Source organism: Crotalus tigris, unplaced genomic scaffold (genome assembly GCF_016545835.1).
Source record: "Crotalus tigris isolate CLP2741 ecotype Arizona unplaced genomic scaffold, ASM1654583v1 scf7180000019644.40498, whole genome shotgun sequence".
NCBI lineage: Eukaryota > Metazoa > Chordata > Lepidosauria > Squamata > Viperidae > Crotalus > Crotalus tigris.
The window spans coordinates 13,196-33,059 of NW_024097637.1; the positions used below are offsets into that span (position 1 = coordinate 13,196).

The window sequence follows — 19,864 nt, forward strand, 5'->3', positions numbered from 1 at the left end:
AGCCAAGGCGCTCTCTCTTCCTGTCTCTCCCTGTCCCTCCCCCCCTCTCTCTGTGTCACTCTCTCTCTGTCACTCTCTCCAACCCTGAGGCAGGAGTCAGTCTTGCTATTTCTATCCTACTATACTATGCTATGCTATGCCATACTATTTATCTTTTTGCGTTAAGTTGAGGAAGTGTTGGTTGTGTTCCAGGATTCATTTTAGATAACAATAACAAAAGCAAGATTGGTAGGTGATACTTTCCCTGTTGGTCCACAAACCATCTCTAACATAACCCCCCACCCCCCATCAGGAACTTAAGCCAGCCAGCCGAGACAGGTTTTGATGCACTTCTGGAAGGCCAAAAGTGTGGTAGCAGGCAGCAAAGGCTAGAAGCACCAGGTTAGAAAGCAGGAGACCATTAGTTCAAGTTCTGCCTTAGATATAAAAGCCATTGGGTGACTTTGGGCCAGTTACTCTGTCCTGACCCAATTCACCCCATAGAGTTGTTGTGCGGAAAATAGGAGGAGGAAGGGATATGTTCTCGCCTTGAGTTATTTTTAAAAATAAAGGCGGGATACAAATAAATGAAATAAAATAGCAGAGCCACTGCAGAAAAACCCCACTTCCTCACAACATAAGAGAACACTCCAAAATCTGTTTATAATGCATTATTAAAATAAGGAATTTGTCCAATCAGTGATATATTACTTATCTGTAGATAGAAATTTCAATAAAAGCAGGAACCTTGTGCAACATACAGTATCTAAACATCTCCCATTAGCCACTGTTAATGTAAGTAATTGAGGTTGGTGAGATAATAATTGACTGAGCTGGGATCATTTCAGATTTCATAAACCATTGTACAATCACTTTACAAGTGTTATTCTTTTCCCAAATAAATATTTTTGTTTGTGATCTGCCAGTGGTTTGTGGAGAAATTGGGACGTTGTACTCACAGAAATTATCACAAACCGAAGGCTATTTCATCTTCAGCATTTTGTGTGTGTGTGTGTAATTTGTATGCAGATGTACATTTCTGTGTTATTGAAAAATGGAGAAAATTCTGATCTTTTCTGCGAGGTGGTGTGCCATGCTCAAAGTGGCTTTGTCTGTGTGAATGCTCTTTGTGAAACTATGCATCCTAAATTCCCAACCAACCTGCTTTTTCAGGACTTGAAACAAGAATCAAGCAAAATCCATAATATGAATATCCTCATTTGTACTCCTGGTCGTCTTTTACAACACATGGATGAAACCTCGTATTTCCATGCCTCCAATCTTCAAATGCTGAGTAAGTATAAAATATTAGTTGGTAGCCTCTGATCTTGTATCTGTTCAGTATGAATTCTGATCTGGAGCTTTGCTTGAAATCTTAATAGGAATGCTACTGCCTTTTAACCTTAAACTTTGTATGGAACTGATCCATGTATATTGCTCTGGGCAATTTACAGCATGCAGAAAATATTTCTTAAAATGGAAGTAAAGGGAAGTATATACTTGTTCAAACTTCCTGGACAAGACTCCTAAATGTCTTAATGTTTTAAAATTTAAAGAATTGTGTAGGTGGTTGCATAGAAATAAGAACAACAATAATGTTGAATGCACAAGTCTGTGGTGTTATGTGCATGTGGGACAGAGCCCAATAGATGTTTACAAGCACCTCAGCACATTTGGATGATATGTAGGGAACTCTCAACTATATAATGTGAAACATCCAACTGGTGGGATCCAGGAAGAGAACCTTCTCTGCCACTTCCCCTGCACTGTGGAAATCTTGCTCTCATAGGTGAGGAAAGCCCCTGATCTCTCGGCCTTTCACAAAAGTGTTAGCTGTGTAACCTTGTGTGGGAGACACAGTGGCCCGCACAACCATGGGGCTGGCCAGCTCCACGAGAACACCCCCCTCCCACTGCCTGAATTAACAACTGTTAATCCTTCTTTTGGAATTCTTCACCTTCTGAAGTTTTTATAATATTTTTATAATTTTAAAACTTTTAATACTAAATTATTCTGATTTTAATGTTTAATTTTATTGATGATATTATACACCAGTCAGATGGGAGATGGGCGGTTACGAAATATAAAGAATAAACAAACAAACAAACAAAGTGTTTTATTTAATCACTAAAACTTTTTTTAAAAAAAACTCTGATTTCCCCCAACCTGTTTTTCTCATTCTAGTCCTTGATGAAGCTGATAGAATTCTGGACATGGGCTTCGCTGATACCATGAATGCAATTATAGAGAACCTTCCCAAAAAACGGCAGACCCTGCTTTTCTCAGCCACGCAGACCAAATCTGTGAAGGACCTTGCTCGGTTGAGCTTGAAGGATCCAGAATACATCTGGGTGCATGAAAAAGCAAAGTTCAGGTTGGAGCTCAGCTTATGTAGCCTTTAAAGAAATATGAGTGTTTTTGGTACTGAATTGTTTTTCTCCATTCGGAACCTACTTGTTGCGTGGGGTAGTCTGGGAGTTTCCAGTCTTGGTCTTAGAATAAAGCAGGCCAGTAAATTGGAGGGGCACATCCAGGATGTCTTTGTTTCAGTACTTGCTTTTTCATTTCAACAACCGTGTATACAAGAAATCACTGTAATGTATAACTTTGGGACCTTGGGCAGAGAGCTGCAAGCTAAAGTAAATGTATAAAATAGTTGATTTAAAAGAGACAAGACCGACTAACAGTGCGACTATTGGAAGCAGCCCAGGTAATATTTGATTTTATCTCTAAGTCTTTATTTCTCAAAGGTTTGGGATTGACTATACCAGTGGTTCTCAACCTTTTTAATGCCGCGACCCCCAACCGGTTGTAAGTCAAGGACTACTCAACCCGTTGTAAGTCGAGGATTACTCAACTGGTGCAGCACCGTTTGCAGAATGGGACTTTTGGCGGGCTCAGCAGGGCAGAGACAGCCTGGACAATTCCTATTGGCTTTTGAAAGCCAATAGAATTAGACTCTATTCAAGAGAGTCTATTCTATTAGCTTTCAAAAGCCAATAGAGTAAAAGGGAGTAGCACAGCTAAGAAAAAGGGGAAAAAAATGGCGGACTGCGTTGTTTGGCGACCCCTGTGAAATGGTCGTTCGACCCCAAATGGGGTCCTGACCCACAGGTTGAGAACCACTGGACTAGACAATCTGATGTCCAATTACTAGATAGCTTCCAGCAGTTGAATTAAAAAGGATTGCAAGAGCAGACAACATAATGTAGAGTTCTGTGTGTGTGTTTTTAAGATTACAACTTGAACAAATTTTCTGGCAAGCTTTTTCAAGTTCCTCAGGTCCTGTGAATGCTGTCCTTATGGCTTGTCCTGTAAGAGGATTGACTTCTGGGGTGAACAAGTTATCTTTTCATTTCCCACTTCCTTGCTCTGAACTTTAGCTTGGATTAGGGAGCAGCAGTTCCCACTTATTCCCTTTTTTTGGTTCCAAAATATATTATACAGTTGCCCATCTCAAAAAACACCACCACGCATACAAATGTAATAACAATTAAAAACCAAATGCTCAGACAAAAAAAAGAAAGATAGTGAGGGTAAAACAGTAAAATTGACATCATATAACCACCTTGCATACTCCACTGGACCTCCGAGGTCGATGAAAGAACACATTTTAAGGGACTTCTGAAAGGCTAACAGGGATAGAGCTAACCTTACCTGAGCTGGTGGAATGAGACAGCTCGCCATAGCCAACTTGCCGCCGTCAACTCGCCACAGGACAATTCAACAATTCAATTTCTTTATTTAAAATAATTTAAAAAAATATTCTAATTTTTGTCATTCACATTTCATTTTGTCCCTCCTTTTGGCATCCTTTCTTTAATGATTCTATTCCACTATTTCTTTGATATTAGTATAGCTCTTGTCCTGTGGCGTGTTGTCCCTGCGAGTTGTCCCTGGCGAGTTGGCCATGGTGAGTTGGCCATGGCGAGTTTTCCCGCAGTGAGTTGTCCCGCAGTGAGTTGTCCCATGGCGAGTTGGCCACGGTGAGTTGGCCATGGCGAGTTGTCTCGCAGTGAGTTGGCCATGGCGAGTTGGTTGCGGTGAGTTGGCCATGGCTAGTTGTTGTAGACCTTGAAGGGGAGATGGTGTTTCAAAGAGTAGGAACCACAGCAGAAAAGATGTACCATCTGGCTCCTGCTAGATGGAGCTACTTACTAGATAGGACTTGCAGCATGCTCCTCCTCAACCTGATGGGATGGGTAGATATAACTGGGGAGAGGCGTTTCCTAAAATAACCTAGCATCAGTGATTTGAAGAACTGAATTTAATTTTAATTACATTTAAATGATAAGTGTAACTAAACAAAGTGACATTTATATTTTGCCTTGGCCCTTGAGAATAAGGTCTCTTGCAAATGCCGTGCAAAAACAAAGGATATGCCCTCTAGCTTGGAAAATGTTGGACATCTGGTTTCACTTAGATAATGCTTTGAGGCACATGTTTACTTGAACATATATTGCTTGTTTTTCGTTGTTTTTTTCCCCTCTGATGTTTTTATCTGTTATTTATTTCTCCTTCTCTGGTACTTTCAGTACTCCAGCAACTTTGGAACAGAACTACATTGTTTGTGAACTGCACCAGAAAGTCAATATGTTGTACTCTTTTCTGAAAACTCACCTGAATAAGAAGAGTATTGTATTTTTTGCAAGCTGTAAAGAGGTATTACATAATCCCATCTCCTACAATTTATAAAGAACCGTGTTCGTTGTAATTCATAAAAATCAAATCGGTAACAGGCAGGCAGGGTGTTGCATCATAAATTATCCACCAATATATTCTACGGTACAAGTAGTCCTCGACTTACAAGAGCTTGTTTAGTGACCGTTCAAAGTTAACAATGGCACTGAAAAAAGTGACCTATGTTAGTTTTTCACACATTGCCGCATCCCCATGGTCACGTTGATCAAAATTCAGACGCTTGGCAACTGACTCATATTTATGACAGTTGCAAGTGTCCCACTTGGCAAGTGTCTCATATTTATGACAGTTGCAAGCGATCACCTTTTGTGACCTTCTGACAAGCAAAGTCATTGGGGAAGCCAGATTCACTTAACAGCCATGTTACTAACTTAACAACTGCAGTGATTCTACTTAACAACTGTGGCCAGAAAGATCGTAAAATGGGGCAAAACTCATTTGACTGTCTCACTAGCAACTGTCTCACTAGCAATTTTGGGCTCGGTTGTGGTTGTAAGTCAAGGACTACCTGTAATCAGAAAGTTAGAATATTATAAAACAAGCAAAGCTGATGAAAGCATGTAAATTGTTTGGCTGCTGAATCCCTGAGGCTGGAGAGACTGTCAGGGCTATAACCTAATCACATTATTTATCAAAGTTAGCAGTTAACTTTGGCATGTAGGTAGAGGCGAGTACTCCAGCTGGACTGTTTCAGACATTTTTGTATTATATTCAGCAAAATGCATGCTTTGTTTATAAATGGACCAAACATATCGTAGCAAACATTGTCATCCAAGCATTTTATTCTATGTGAGGAAAGGAAGATGGTTTTCCTGATTTGGTGTCTTGTGAGTGTGGGTTTAAGTAAGCACTTGGCTTAAAAATGACATGTCTTTAGATCAAAGAGTGGGTTTATTTATAAAAAGGTTATTATTTTGGGAATAACTCCATCTAAATTGTGGCGAGATCGTTTTTTGAGATATTATGAAATTTAAAACAGCAACTCTCTTGGATGTAGCCATAAATCTAACTATAAATCTGTCCACAACTGAAAAGATTATGGTGACAAAAGGCCTGGCAATTGACTACCTTGCAAGATGCTGGGTCCAGGGGCAGAAACACATAGATTAGCTGAATTAAATGAGACTTAATGAGATTTCAGAATTGTAAATTCTAATCATGCGCCTGGGTTTTCCATAGCATTTGTTTTTAGGAAACATAGTGGTTTGGTTTTAACTCTCATGGTAATTTTGTGAAAATTGCTGCATGATAAAAATGATATGAAAACTCCAGGAGGAAAGGATATTTTTCTGTTTTTTCCTTTGGGAGACATGAAACCTTAGCATGCCTTTTCCTCTGGATTTTTCCATTTTGCAGATCTCTGACTTTTTCCATTTGCAAAGCTTTGTATCCCTGTGTCTAGCTAGCTGAGGTAGCAAAAGTGGCTCTTCCACCTGTTTTAAAATAGTACTAAAGACTAGAGAAAGCTGCTTCTTCCTAAGCATTCAATTATATATCATCTTTTGGGATATCTTTTAACATCTCAATCTAGCCCACCACCCTGAGTTTTTGTCTTCCATGATACTGTTAACCAAGTCCGATCCTATTTAGCTTTTCTAGCTTAGCCAAGACCGGTTAGGTAATGCTGGCCTACAATGCAATATATGTGTATTATCAACTAGTCTTGCTTATAGAACTTAGCATTGAAATTATTATTGGTTTCTAGGTTCAGTACTTGTTTAGAGTATTTTGTCGCCTTCGTCCGGGTCTCCCTATACTAGCTCTTCATGGCAAACAACAACAGATGAAAAGAATGGAAGTATATCAAGATTTTTTGCGCAAGAAATCGGCAGTTCTTTTTGCTACGGATCTTGCAGCTCGTGGGCTAGGTAAATAGCTTTGCATTCCTCCACATTCAGGGGAGTTATCTAATCGGTTTGGCCCTGTTCTTGAAAATCATTTGTTAAATTAATCATTTAAGGAAGAGACCAAGGTCCAGCTTGCTGAGGCCGAGCGGAGAACATGTTCTCCAGCAACAGACCTGTGATACTAGTCTCTATGCTTTTATTGCCTGTGTCCTTTGCCTGTGTCCTCTCCTCTCCTGCTGCTTCCTCCACGGTCATGCCCCCGTTGCTTCAAGTCCTGCTGTAACTCATTCCCTGCTAAGCAAGATTCACGTGAAAATCCAGGAGGTCAGCCAAGGAAGAGGAGGAATTAGGAAAGAACAGAACCATGCGGTCCCTAATTCAGAAAGCACCCTGTCCACATTTCTATAGGTTTAGGATTTGCATTTGTTGATTTTTCCAATCTTGTATCCCCGTGTGACAGTGGATTTCAGTTTTCATAATCTGTGGTCAGGATGATCAGATTTACCTAGTGATCAAGTATTAAGTATAGTTAATTAATTTATTGACCATACCAAGACACAACAGAGTGTAAATTAACAGAAGGATAAAGTAGGCAATAAATATAGCAGGCAATAAATAAATAAAGTAGGCAATACATATAGTAAAGTATGGAACAAAGAAAATTCAGATAAGTGCATCACCTTTACTGTACATGTGACCTCAATCTGTTCTATGAAATGAGCTCTCAGCTGAATAGTTTTAATTATAAACTTGGTAATTCTCGTGACTGGCTATATATTTACAGACACCCTGTTATTGAGATTTTAATAGGTACTTTTTGTCAAGTAAAGATTCTAAATACTGGCCTTTGCTGCTGCATATAATTGGCATTCAAATAAGATGTGTACAATGCCTTTGATATCTGGAGCTAGAGATCAAGTATGGATAATTTATTTGTATTAAAAGTTAGCCGAAATACAAATTGAATTACTTCTGAGCTATACATGCATTGAAAACTGCTGGTTTAAAATCATAAATGGCCAGTTTTACTTTTCAGTTTGTAAAATGCAAATGATTTCTCTCTCTCCATACCAAATTTAAAATTATGCCCCCTTTCATTATTTAGGAAATGAAGCTTCTATTAATTTTAATTCTATCTGTCGGATATATGTAGCTAGAATATGTGATTAATTGTACTTTGTGAACAGTCTCTTTCAATGCAGTGCCAGTAAAATAGAGCTGAGTGCAAAACTCATATTGAATATGCTGCTAGCATAGAAAATATTTTTATGTGACTGGATTTCAGATTTTTTTTTTTTTTTACAGATTTCCCTGCTGTGAACTGGGTCATTCAGTTTGACTGCCCAGAAGATGCAAATACATATATTCACAGAGTTGGGAGAACAGCCAGGTATGTTCTATGAAGTGGCTTTCCCTAACTTGATGTCCTCTGGTTGTGTTTCTCCATCTTCCAGAGATAGCCATCCAAGTTAGCTAATAGTTGTGGACATTGTAGTCCCAATATGTAGAATATATTGAAGGAAGCTTTTCAGTGCTAAGGTAAAACTATACATAGATCTGAAAAAATACTAAGGTTAGACCTGTTATTACATTAGATTGGTATTTTTCAAAATGCTGGCTGGGGAATTCTGGCAGTTGAAGTCCAAACATCTTAAAATTGCCAAGTTTGAAAAACACTGCATTAGATTATGTTATTAGCTTGTGACTGGATTCATGTACTTTGTTTAACAGCAAAGATGACCAATGCTGAAAAAAAAGTAAGGAAAAGTGTGATTGGTACTTTTAAGTTTAAATAAGAGTCATCTGAAAATGGGCAGCAAATAAATTTGATTGATTTAAATAAATAAATAAACAAACAAGATGTAGTTTAAATGTCACATTTCCTCTCCCCTCTCACTGGTATTTGGCCATTATGACAGGTGACTGAATCCTTGTAAATTAGTATTTTTAATATTAGTCTAATGAACACTTTCCTTCAGTATGAAGTTTGGATTCTTTCCCCTCCTTGGTTAAATTTATGAGGGAAACAGCTTATCAGTGAAATATTTACTTATATGAAAACCCAACACAATTCAATTTCCAAGTCTCAGGACTCTCATAGGTTATTGAAGCTTAACTTCAATAAGGTTGGAATAATGTTTGGACACTGAACTGTGCATTTTCTTGGTATCTATTCTGCATATGAATTTTGATTATCATTTAACATTGTTTTTTTTTTTTTTTGCAAATGTTGTGGAAGAAGCATAAGTTAAGCCTTATTTTTGGTTCATGTTGCTGAGATCAGATTGGCTAGAGTGGATTTATAAGTGGCATACATTAGAAATGGAGAACCTTGTATTTTATTTATTAAGCTTTTAGTATTTCTGAGAGGGTAGGGTAACAATATAGATTCTCCAGAGAACTGAAAAACTAGGGTAGATATGTCAAATGTTGTGAATGATTCGACCCATACTCAAATATAGCTTTTACTTATTGTTTTATATTTTTGTAAAAAATAAACCTTCTATAAAAACTGTGATATTTGTGGTGTTTGGGTCTCTGTTCACAGCAATGAAAATTTTATTATTTTGGCTCTGGACAGTGCATGGTACAGATATGCCTTATCATTTTTTTTTTTTTTTTTGTATTTTCCAAGAAGAGCTTATTGAAGTTCACTTGGGAAATCTTGTCTATCTTCTGATGCATTATATCTGTTTTTGTTTTCTCACCTACTCAAAAATTCTGTTTGGGCAGGTTATAGATTTATATCTCTTTCCTTACAATATATTATTTTAAAACTGTTATCTCTCAGGTACCACTGCAGTTCACTATACATATTTATAAGGCGTTATATAATGTGTTATGCACTATAATAAATACAAAAAAATATTAAATCGCCGTGAGGAGAGTTTGGCCAATTTGATAATATAGTGGAGGTTTCTCTCAGGCTTACTAATAAAAACTCAGCAATAGTTCCCAAATTGTCAACTTGGCATGGCTTGATGAGGTGCTTAAGCTTGAATTCAGCTGAAAACTCATGTTCCTGAAGGCAAGATAAATGTTTTTATCTCACACTAGGTTGGAGCCAATAAAACAGTTGATTGCTTTCTATTAACATTAAAACACCCTTTAATTTAATTCCACCACTTCTTTTTCCTCTCCTTCCCACAGTGTAATGTCGTTTTTGCCTTTGGCTTTCTACTCTTGAAGCTTGGTGACTGTTGCTTGTGGACATTACTTGCCACAATGTCCTGGGAAACTTTGGTTCTCAGCTTAATTCCTGTAACATCCTTCTCCTCATTTTTCCCCTAATCATCAGTGGCAAGATGAGTTGCCCTAATGGGGTCAAGGTTAAAATTTGTTTTCTACATACCAGAATTGGAAGAGTGACACTAAAGACTGAGTAGCTTAGCTCCTGATTTAAACATTTGGACATTCCTGGAGGTGTTTTTGTGTGGCACATCTGTATTAAGGCACAGGTGGAGGAGAAATCTCCAGTTGAAGACCCAGAAGGATCAAGGCAGAGATTTGCTGAGTAAAATAGCTGGTGGAAAGGATTGAAGCTTTTAAAGAATGTTAATGAAGATAGCCTGACAAAGATGTCAGAATTCAAGACTCTCAGGAAAGAGTAGTTTTCCCCTCTTTCCAATCTCCCTCCTAGGCTACAAGCAATCCAGGAAGTGGAAATATTGAGAAACATTGCATGAGTCAGGGAGGGAAATAGATACCCTAAAAAGCTCCATTTGAAATTATCAGGGTAGAATTCTGTGAATAATTTTGTTAAACCAAGGCCACACTATCTATTCGAAATGTACAAATTATCTACCTAAAAGCACTACAGAAATAAACACTATAATTTAGAGAAAAACAGTATGTGCATCTGGAAAGTTTATGTCCTTTCTCCTACCCTCTGACAATACCTCATTTGGTCTAATTCAGAGTGAAAGGAAAGGAGGACAGTTCTCCCTGTTACTGGGTTTCAGTGGCAATTAGAGCTTCTTTCTCTGAGAACACAATGACAGGAATGAGGAGCACTTCCGGCCTCCTCCCTTCAGTCCCCATGTCTGAATGTTGTTTATTGGCTAAAGCTAGCCAATTTCAGGATTGTCTTCAACAGCATTTTCCAGTATAGGAGCTGAGAGGCAAGAGAGAAGGCTGTCTTAGTACCTCTTTCTTCAGTCATCAAATCCTCCATCTCTTTACCCTCTGCCAAGTCCCTTTCCTCAGTGTCAGATCTCTGGCAGCTGCAGAAGCTTTATTGGGCAACTAGTCAGATGGAAACAGTGAAGGAGGCAAGAAATGAGTACATCATCTAACACTTTCAGAAATGTTCTAAGTCTGGAGAAATATACACATGCTTCTCCTTCAGTCCTCTCTAAACTCTGGAGCTTAGATATGGTACACATCCAGATCCTGCATTAAACTTGTGCCCTCCCCCTTCCCCCCGGGCGGGTGAATATTTTCCATGATGGCTGCCAGGTTTCTTGTTCTGATTTTTTTAAAATTAATATTCTGAGGGACTAGAGAGGTTGCTGATGGCTACCGATTTATTCTCCAGATACAACTATATCTAATTAAATAAATACTGAGCTAATTAAATAGTTAATAGTAAAAGAACCCACTGGATTTTTTTCACATATTTATATATTATTTATTGTTTTATCATAAAAAATAAAATACAAAACAAAACAAAATGAAACAAAACAAAAGCAAACATTCAACACTAACAATAACAAAAAATTAAAAAATAGTATACAAAAAAAAAAAAAAAGGAAAAAGTGACCAAATCTAACATTTAACATGTAGGATCCACCCTGGCTGGGTGCTGAAAAAAAAGAGAAAGCAATAAATCCTCCTCCCCTTTTGCAAATACATACATACATACATATATAAAAGAAAAAAAAGTCAACAGGTTAAGCCAAACATTACACTAATCTTCAAATCCCTCTGTTAACCATCTGTTGTTGTACTTAGCGCGTAGAAAGTCCACAAATGGTTTCTAGTCTCTTATAAAGCTGCCTAGTCCATTATCTCTAATCAAAGGAGTTAATTTCACCATCTCTACTAATTTACTCAATTTCAAAATCCATTCTTCAACAGTCGGCATCCCTTTTTCTTTTCAGTGTTTGGCAAGTACAATCTTCACAGCCGTCACCATGTGTAGGAATAGCACCCCAAATTGTTTTTCAGTTGGCTTTTTCCATATACCTAAAAGAAAAGTTTCAGGTTTCATTAATATTTTATCTTAAATATTTTTTGCTTTGTCATTGTTAATGTTTATCCAGTATGAATCCACTGGATTTCTAACACCGTTTAGCATGTTTTGGCTCAGGAACAAGGTTTTGTCTCAAAGAAATCCAATTGTCAAGGTTCCGATAGACAAGACCAAATAAATCAGAACTCCAAGGCTTGAGATTTCTTCAAAAACATGTTTATTGGTTACATAGTATCGGCATGGTCAAAAGTGAAACCAAGTCTGAAATTCCCTTCAGAAGTAACAATATTACAAAGTTGAAATTCCCACCCCAGAGCTATGCAATCAGCTACATTTCCCAATAGAAGAGTTTCATGGGCTTTCTAACTAAAAGCTTAAGCTAACTGACAGAAATGACCTTGGTTCCCACGGGACAGTAGAAATCCTCCATCCCTCTCCCAATCCTATGGCAACTTAGAATGAAGGAAATGGCTGCAGACAGGTTTGTTGTAAAGTTGACACCAATATTTTTGGACCAGTGGGCACATTGGGAAATTTGAAAGCATGCCATGGGTCTCTCATAATGAAGGGATCTGTCTGTTTCCAAAATGGCATTTAAAATAGATATTATGGGTACAAAGTGGGTAATGATAGAACCATTTATTCTAAAAGGCAAAGTAGTAAGGGTACTCTGCTCATCCCTTCTATCACTCCAAGAGGTTGATACATTTTCAGCTAAAGCACTGAGGCTCCACCATCTACCACTGCTGTTTTCTAATATGGGCTCTAGAAATATCCCCTATCCTGTCCATTTCTCATACATTATTTTAAGAGAAATCAGAAAAAAAGTTAAAACCAAATAGAGTTTGTAGCCCTGCAGGTACCATGGCAACTTTAATAGGTACATTGGAACCCATGAGTGCCAGTTGGCCTATTTCTGCTTAAGAAGAACTGTACATAAAGTATCAGAAATCCAAACAAAATATAAAATTGATTTCTGACAAGTCTTTGGTTTAGCTTTCACTTGACCTGAACTACACATTGAAATGCGAAAAAGCAATTTCCTAGCTTCAGTTCTTGTGGAATAATTTTGTTTGATCAAATAGGAGTAAAAAGATGAAATTAAATTAGGCAATATCTTATGTTCAGATCCTTTTTAAGAAGGATATAAGAGGATTGGTGTTGCTAGAGAGATCATAAGCTTTATCTTGTGGAAAGCTCATTTGATAACATATATTACGACATCAAAATAGTAGAACTATAAGTGTCTTCATGCAGAAATATTTGCAGCCATCTGGTTCAGAATTTTCTTCCATGAGATTTATTTTAATTGATATAAAACAAAATACAGTGCCACTAGAGGACAGCAGTTAGTTTTCATTTTTGGAAAGTCACATTCATGTTTTGGGGGTTTTTTTGCCAACAAATGACAACATACTTTAAATGCTTTACACATATACCTAAGCCTCAGTGCCCGGTTTATACATTGCACTCAGCTTGACAGCAAACATGCTGGCTTGCAACTGATGCAAGCTTTATTTGCTGGGGTGTAACTAGAAAATTTAGCCTAGCATAGCTAAATCTGATTTTGAACCCACAAGCAATTAGAGAATGAAGTCATGATGTGTTTTAGTTTTAGTGTCTGATTTCTTCCAAGTAGATTAAATTGGAATGCTGCATTCAGCCATTATGCCTAGCTTGGTAAGCATGAAACAGCATTTGTTAACCATTGTTGTGCCTAAATAACAACAACAAAAATATTTGTTGGTATAGAAGTGAGTAGCATGAGAATTTTTTTAAAAATGCTATGTTCTTAATCTCAAAAGAAGCAGAGGGTGATAAAGAGTGTATAAATTATTTCTCACACTGATAAAAAAAGACTAGCGGCTACCAAAACAATGAGTAGATGCAGACTATCCTTTCACTACAAGAAAAAAAAATCTAATTTTGGTAATGAAAATGTGGTAGGTAACCGATGAGCTTTGCAGTAATCAGCTACCTATATAATGGTGTGTCATACTGCCATCTAAAGTAAGATTCTCTTTGGAATTCTCTTATTCTTCCTTTAAATAAGGCTATTAATCAAAGCGTTTAGATTAGACATGATTACAAAGAAGGAAATCTGGCAGTCAGCAAGATTCCATGACCATTGGTTAGATGTATTCAAGGATACCACTCAGTCTGATTAAGTCTTTTAGAACATTAATGGATAAACTGTCTATAATGAATGTAGCTGTGGCCTGAGGGATTAATAAATTTTAAAGCTGTGTGGAGTTCAATTCCCAGAATTCTCTAGCCGGCATGCTGGAAGTTGAGGTTTGCACATCTTAAAGTTATGAAGGTTAAGAAACATTGTTTAGGGCATTAAAATTTCTTTAATTCTTAGGGTGGGATCTCTACAGAATAACCTCTACATTGGGTTATATAGATAAAAACAACCTAGTTTAGATTTTCACGTAATAATATTTGTGAGGTTGTTAGTGGAAGCACACGGTTGCCGTTTATTGGAATGAACAATTATACAATGATATTTATGCATGTTTTACATATTACAAAATAATAAGCACAGCTTTTGAGAGATTTTGAGCATGAAGCAGAGGATCTTCATCCATTCCTTAAATTCCAAATTTACTGTTCTTTGCTTGGAGAATGGAGAATCATACTGTATATGTTCTTCTAAATTTTGTGTGCCACAAAATGCTCCTTGTCTCTTTGGCTTACAGTTTGAGTAGATATGTTTGTGAATATACCACAAATATAGTCATTAAATAGTACATTTTCTAAAGAAAACCTAACAAGCATTTGCTATTCACAAGACTAACAGAACAATTGATGCTGTGGTTGGGTGATAGCAATAGGGTTCATTGATTTCCAAATATCAAATTTCATTGATCAGAGAAAAGAAGAATGTTGTCCTAGCATAGCTGACTCAGGAATTCTGGGAGTGAAGTCCATGAGTCATAAAAGAGCCAAGGTTGCCTACCCATAGCCTAGGCCTTGGTGATGCTCAGGGATAGGAAAAGAATGATTTAGTACCTCGTTCATTTCTTTTTTCTCTGAAAAAACCCACAGATTTAACAAGGCATCTCAACTATGTTCTGTCTGCCTGCAATGATCCAGGATCTTGGTATTATGAATAAGTTGAGTCTTGGTGCACTGCAGTTTATTGCTCTGCTTTGCTTCTGCTAAATAAACCATATAACTTACCATGATTTTTGATTCCAAGGTCTTGAATTGTTGCATCCTTTTAATAGCCAGAATAGGAATCTTCATTCTTGGCTGAAAAGCCTGACTTGTTTGGCAGGAACAATTTTTGTTCTTTTGGTTGGTTTAAATCAAGGATTTTCAACCTTGATTGAAAATGAATTCTGGGAGTTGAAGTCCAAAGTCTTAAAGTTGCCAAGATTGGACACCTTTGTTTACATCAATGTGCAATCTTTTTTCTGTCATGCCCTTTGTTTTCTCAGGGGCTATGAAATGGGAGCTCATAAATGGGATTAAGGAGATTTGAAGGTGGAACTAGAGGTAGAATTGGGCAAGATGGTCTTTTTTTTTTTCCCCTTCAGCAAGGAGGCTGAAGGGGAGAACCAGTTATTCCTGAGATGTAAACTGATTTCTAGTATACATGTTTTAAAATCAGACCAATGGATGGCCTTCAGTAGAGCATATTCTTGGTAATGGCGAATTCAGATGGGAGAAAATGAACAAAATGCACTGACGCTACTCGTTTAACATGTAGAGGAACAGGCAGAATTTTTAAAACAAAACAAACCCAAAATTAAAATGGTGTCAGCTGAGATTGCATCAGGCTTTGTGGTATCCTCCATCCTTCAATTCTTTTTTGCAAGAAGAGCCTGACTGTGAAGCTCCCATTTGCACCTCCCAGAAATGCTGGGAAGAAGGTGGTCCTTGAGTTACAACCATTTGTTAGTGACTGTTTGAAGTTACAACAGCACTGCAAAAAATGACTTATGACCGTTTTTCACATTTATGACCATTGCATCATCCCTATGGTCATGTGATTAAAATTCGGATGCTTGGAAACTGGCATGTATTTATGATGGGTTGCAGTGTCTCAGTCATCTGATCACCTTTTGCGGCCTTATGACAAGCAAAGTCAACCGGGAAGCCAGATTCGCTAACAACCAGGTTACTAACTTAACAACTGCAGTGATTCACTTAACAACTGTGGCAGGAAAGGGCGTAAAATGAGGCAAAACACACCTAATGACTGTGTCAATTTTGGGCTCAGTTATGATCATAAGTTGAAGACTGCTTGTAATTACTTTCTGGAAAGCTCGGATTTGAAGAAAAAAATTGCTCTTCTCCCCCCCCCCCGTTACATAGATACAAAGAAGGTGGTGAAGCTCTCCTCGTTTTGCTTCCTTCAGAGGAAAATGGCATGATTCAGCAGCTGTCACAGAAAAAAGTTCCTGTCAGCAATATCAAGTAAGTTCTTTTCCATTTTATATATAACTTAGTTATGCGTTTGAAACCAAAAGTGATTTCTTTCCTGTGAGACCGGGTTTTTTTCTTCATAAAAAAGATTTTTAAACTTAAAAATGATGCAGAGCACAATGAGAGTATCCATTGGCAACACATTCCATCATTTATTTTTACAAATAATATGAACATTTCAGATCATCTTATTTCCTGGGAAAGCAAATAGAGAAAATGGTCTTCCATTATTTCAAATTTTTGGAGAAATGGAGGTCTGTAAATACAGCCTGACCTTTCTGTGCAATTTTACCTTTTTTCCAAGCAAAATGATGTGATCTGCCAACACTTAATCTGTTTAGCAAAGATAGAGCTGAGACAGTGAACTCTGTCAGTAGCAAAATTACATGAAATGTGAGATGATTTGGACACTGTGTGGAAGGTGTATATGGCGTGTGTAACATTAACATCAGTAATATATTTTTCTTTTTTAAAATTGGTACCATTAGCCAAAGAAATAAAATTGGAGAGAAAAAAATGGCCTCTGCCACTATTAACTCCTGCCAAACACCCACATATGCTTTTAAAATCTATTATTGAAATATAATACTTTTTGAAATAAATATACTCCAATCTTTGAAAAATTGAACATTTGGTAATAGTGGCTGTAGTACACAGTTCCTATACTGCTATATTAAATGCTCTCCTGAAATAGGGCTGTGTTAAATTTATAGCCTTTTTCCTCCAAGCAAAGCTCAGTTGATAGCACCAGTAGTCTCCTGCTTTACTTCTAATGACATCAGTTTTATACCTTCATGCATACAAAACTAATTGCCATTTGCTACCTAATATCCAGTAGCTCAATATGCATAAAAATTAGTTCATATGCTGCACTGACTTAGCTGTTCACTTCTGATAATGCTGTTTACAGTGCTTTAAATCATGGATGATAAAGTGGGAGTGCAGTGAAGCTTGCAGATTCTTGTAAATGGCTCCTTTTTGTCTTCTTAAAGGAATTTAATTATTTTCAAAAGCCATTTAAATAACAGAGCTGTGGCTTGTTATGCTTATTTTTGCCGCGGAACTAATCCAGGATTGTTTGAATACATAAGAATATTCTTTCCTAAGTCTGGCTAAAGCCATCTTCTCTTCAAAGGTTGTAAATGATAAAAAAGAGCTAGTGGGGTAAATATATAATATTCACATTCTAAAAGTGAGAGAAGAGAAAGATAAGGGAATTGTATGGCATCTTTTTGAGATGAATTGTTAAGGTTGGGGAGTTGGCTTGGATGCAAGGCTTTTATAAAACTTGATGTGTCCATCTTGGTCTTGCTGATCAGTTGCTGGTTGCACTGGATTTTGGTTTTAGACTTTGAATATGGATGTGAGATAGAACATGTTTAGGAAATTACATAGTGGAGTATAAGGAGAGACTATTTACAATGCAAGAAAGTGAGGACCGAGGGAGGAATTGGGGGTAAGACAAGAGGCTTAAATTCTCCAGCTGCTTAAGTAAATACATTTCTGAGGTTAAAAAGTAAAGAATCAGGCACTTCTTCTCTTTGTAGTCTAAGTCAGAGGTTCCCAACCTTTTGGGCACCAGGGACCGGTTCCGTGGAGAAAGGTTTTCCTATGGACCGGCAGGTGCGTGGTTTTGTGTGCTGCCTGCATCCCGTGGATGGGGCTTTGCTTGTTTGTGTGGATCAGTTGCTGGCTGATCCGTGGCCTGGTACCGGTCCACAGACCGGAGGTTGGGGACCCCTGGTCTAAGTTGCTTGTGTGTCTTGGATTTTTAAAATATAATAATCCAAACAAATCAAACCTTTTGGTATATCTGCTTGAAACTTTACTTTTTAAAAGGTGGATAATCTCAAAATGCTGATGCTGGATGAATGGATCCTTATGTTAAGATTTTTTACATAGTTCCTGAAGGATTTTTGTCCAAGGAATGTCAGACCTCCTAGAAACTAGAGAGAAGCTGCAGTTGCTCAAAATAATTACATGTAGTCCTCAACCTACAACAGTTCATTTGATGACCATTCAAAATTACAGTGGCACTGAAAAAAGTGACTTGTGACCATTTTTCATACTTATGACCATTGTAGCAGCCTTATGGTCGTGTGATTTACATTCAGATGCTTGACAACTAGTTCATATTTATGACGGTTGCAGTGTTCCGGGATCACGTGATCACTACCTTCTGGAAAACAGTGGGAAAGCCAAATTCACTTAACGGTGTTACTAGTTTGCAGTGATTCATTTAACAAATGTGGCAAAGAAAAGATGTAAAATGGGGCAAAACTAACTTAATACATTTCTCACTTAGCAGCATAAATTTTGGGCTCAATTGTGGTCCTAAGTCGAGAACTCCCTGTACTATTAAAAAATAAGGTGGCTGCTTCCCTATCTTAGAAATCTTCATTCCATATTCTTTAGTGCTCTATACACACATAAAGAATTGTCATTTGAATGATTTAGTATGTTTGTTTTTGGCACAGATTCTATAAAGTCATCTAGAACCAGTTTTTTGTTTGCAAGTGAACGCTTGCTTTGGGTCACTGAAATGGCAAAAAGCAAGTTTAACTTGGAATAGGCTGCCAGCTAGAAATTCTGTTGAAGCAAATATTATTTATAAGGCTATAGTGCGGCATTGTGTTGTTGAACTGACTTATCCCCTGATTCTTTGATGGAGAACCACTTTCCATTTGTGTGTGCATAGTTATGTTTGTGAATTTGGAGTTCTGTTGAGATTTTTCAGGTTTAGAAACATTCTAGTGAAACTATTTTTAACCGCTTAAAAGAAAAATTCTCTTATGAGAAACCTCAGTATGAAAAATTGCTGTTAAATATTCAGCTCTTTCCTTCATAGGAGCTTAGTCTTTTATCTTTTTATAAGTAGAAGAAGATATATAATGTTAATTCTGTGGTTTGATCTTGGAAGAATGATTTTCTCTTCCAGTTCAAATTGTTTTCTGGGTAAAAAGACGGAGTTGCAGCTTTTGTTGTTTCCATTTATTAATTTTAAGAGAACAGTCTGCATGGCTGATATGATTTCAACTGTATATTGTTCACAGTAGTTTTTATTCCTCAGATGAAGAAGTATTTCTTCTATGAACAGGAGATAAGTCTTTGTAGGCCTTTTGGAGAAGATAGGAGAACATTTCTGTGGTTTACCTGTTTTCTCTATGATTCTCCACTCTTCCAGAATCAATCCTGAGAAACTTTTAGATGTCCAGAAGAAACTGCAGTCCTTACTGGCTCAGGATCAAGATTTGAAAGAACGTGCACAACGGGTAAGGGCACAATGGCTAGTCCACTGATACGTAATTGGCATGATCGTAGAATCTCTTTTTTTAGGTATATAAGAAATATTAATCTTGAATAAGATTTTTTGGTTTTATGGGTTATAGGAGATCTGAAAGGACATACAGTATTTATTTTTCAGCTGCCTGTTCTTTGACTAAAGTAAAAAGGTATCAGAAATTAATTGAAATTAATCAGCAGTTCATTTATTAAATTTATTTATTAAGGAAATTTATATTGTTGCCCAGCTCACACATAGGGGACTCCAGGGAGCTCCCAACATTAAAAAAATCACAACATAAACATAAACCCATTAAAAAAAAAAAAAAAAAAAAAAAAAAAAAAAAAAAAAAAAAAAAAAAAAAAACAAAAAAAAAAAAAAAAAAAAAAAAAAAAAAAAAAAAAAAAAAAAAAAAAAAAAAAA

At 37.0% G+C, this 19,864-nt stretch overlaps 1 protein-coding gene across 1 annotated transcript; it reads left to right on the forward strand.

Moving 5' to 3' along the window:
• The first annotated feature begins 1,008 nt into the window (after positions 1-1,008).
• On the forward strand, positions 1,009-19,472 carry LOC120317422 (probable ATP-dependent RNA helicase DDX10). The gene is made up of 7 exons (XM_039364052.1): positions 1,009-1,273; positions 2,164-2,353; positions 4,515-4,641; positions 6,386-6,548; positions 7,833-7,917; positions 16,048-16,149; positions 19,343-19,472. The coding sequence occupies exons 1-7, from the start codon at positions 1,009-1,011 to the stop codon at positions 19,455-19,457; spliced, it is 1,047 nt and encodes a 348-aa protein (XP_039219986.1). The 3' UTR covers positions 19,458-19,472.
• Positions 19,473-19,864: the final 392 nt, after the last annotated feature.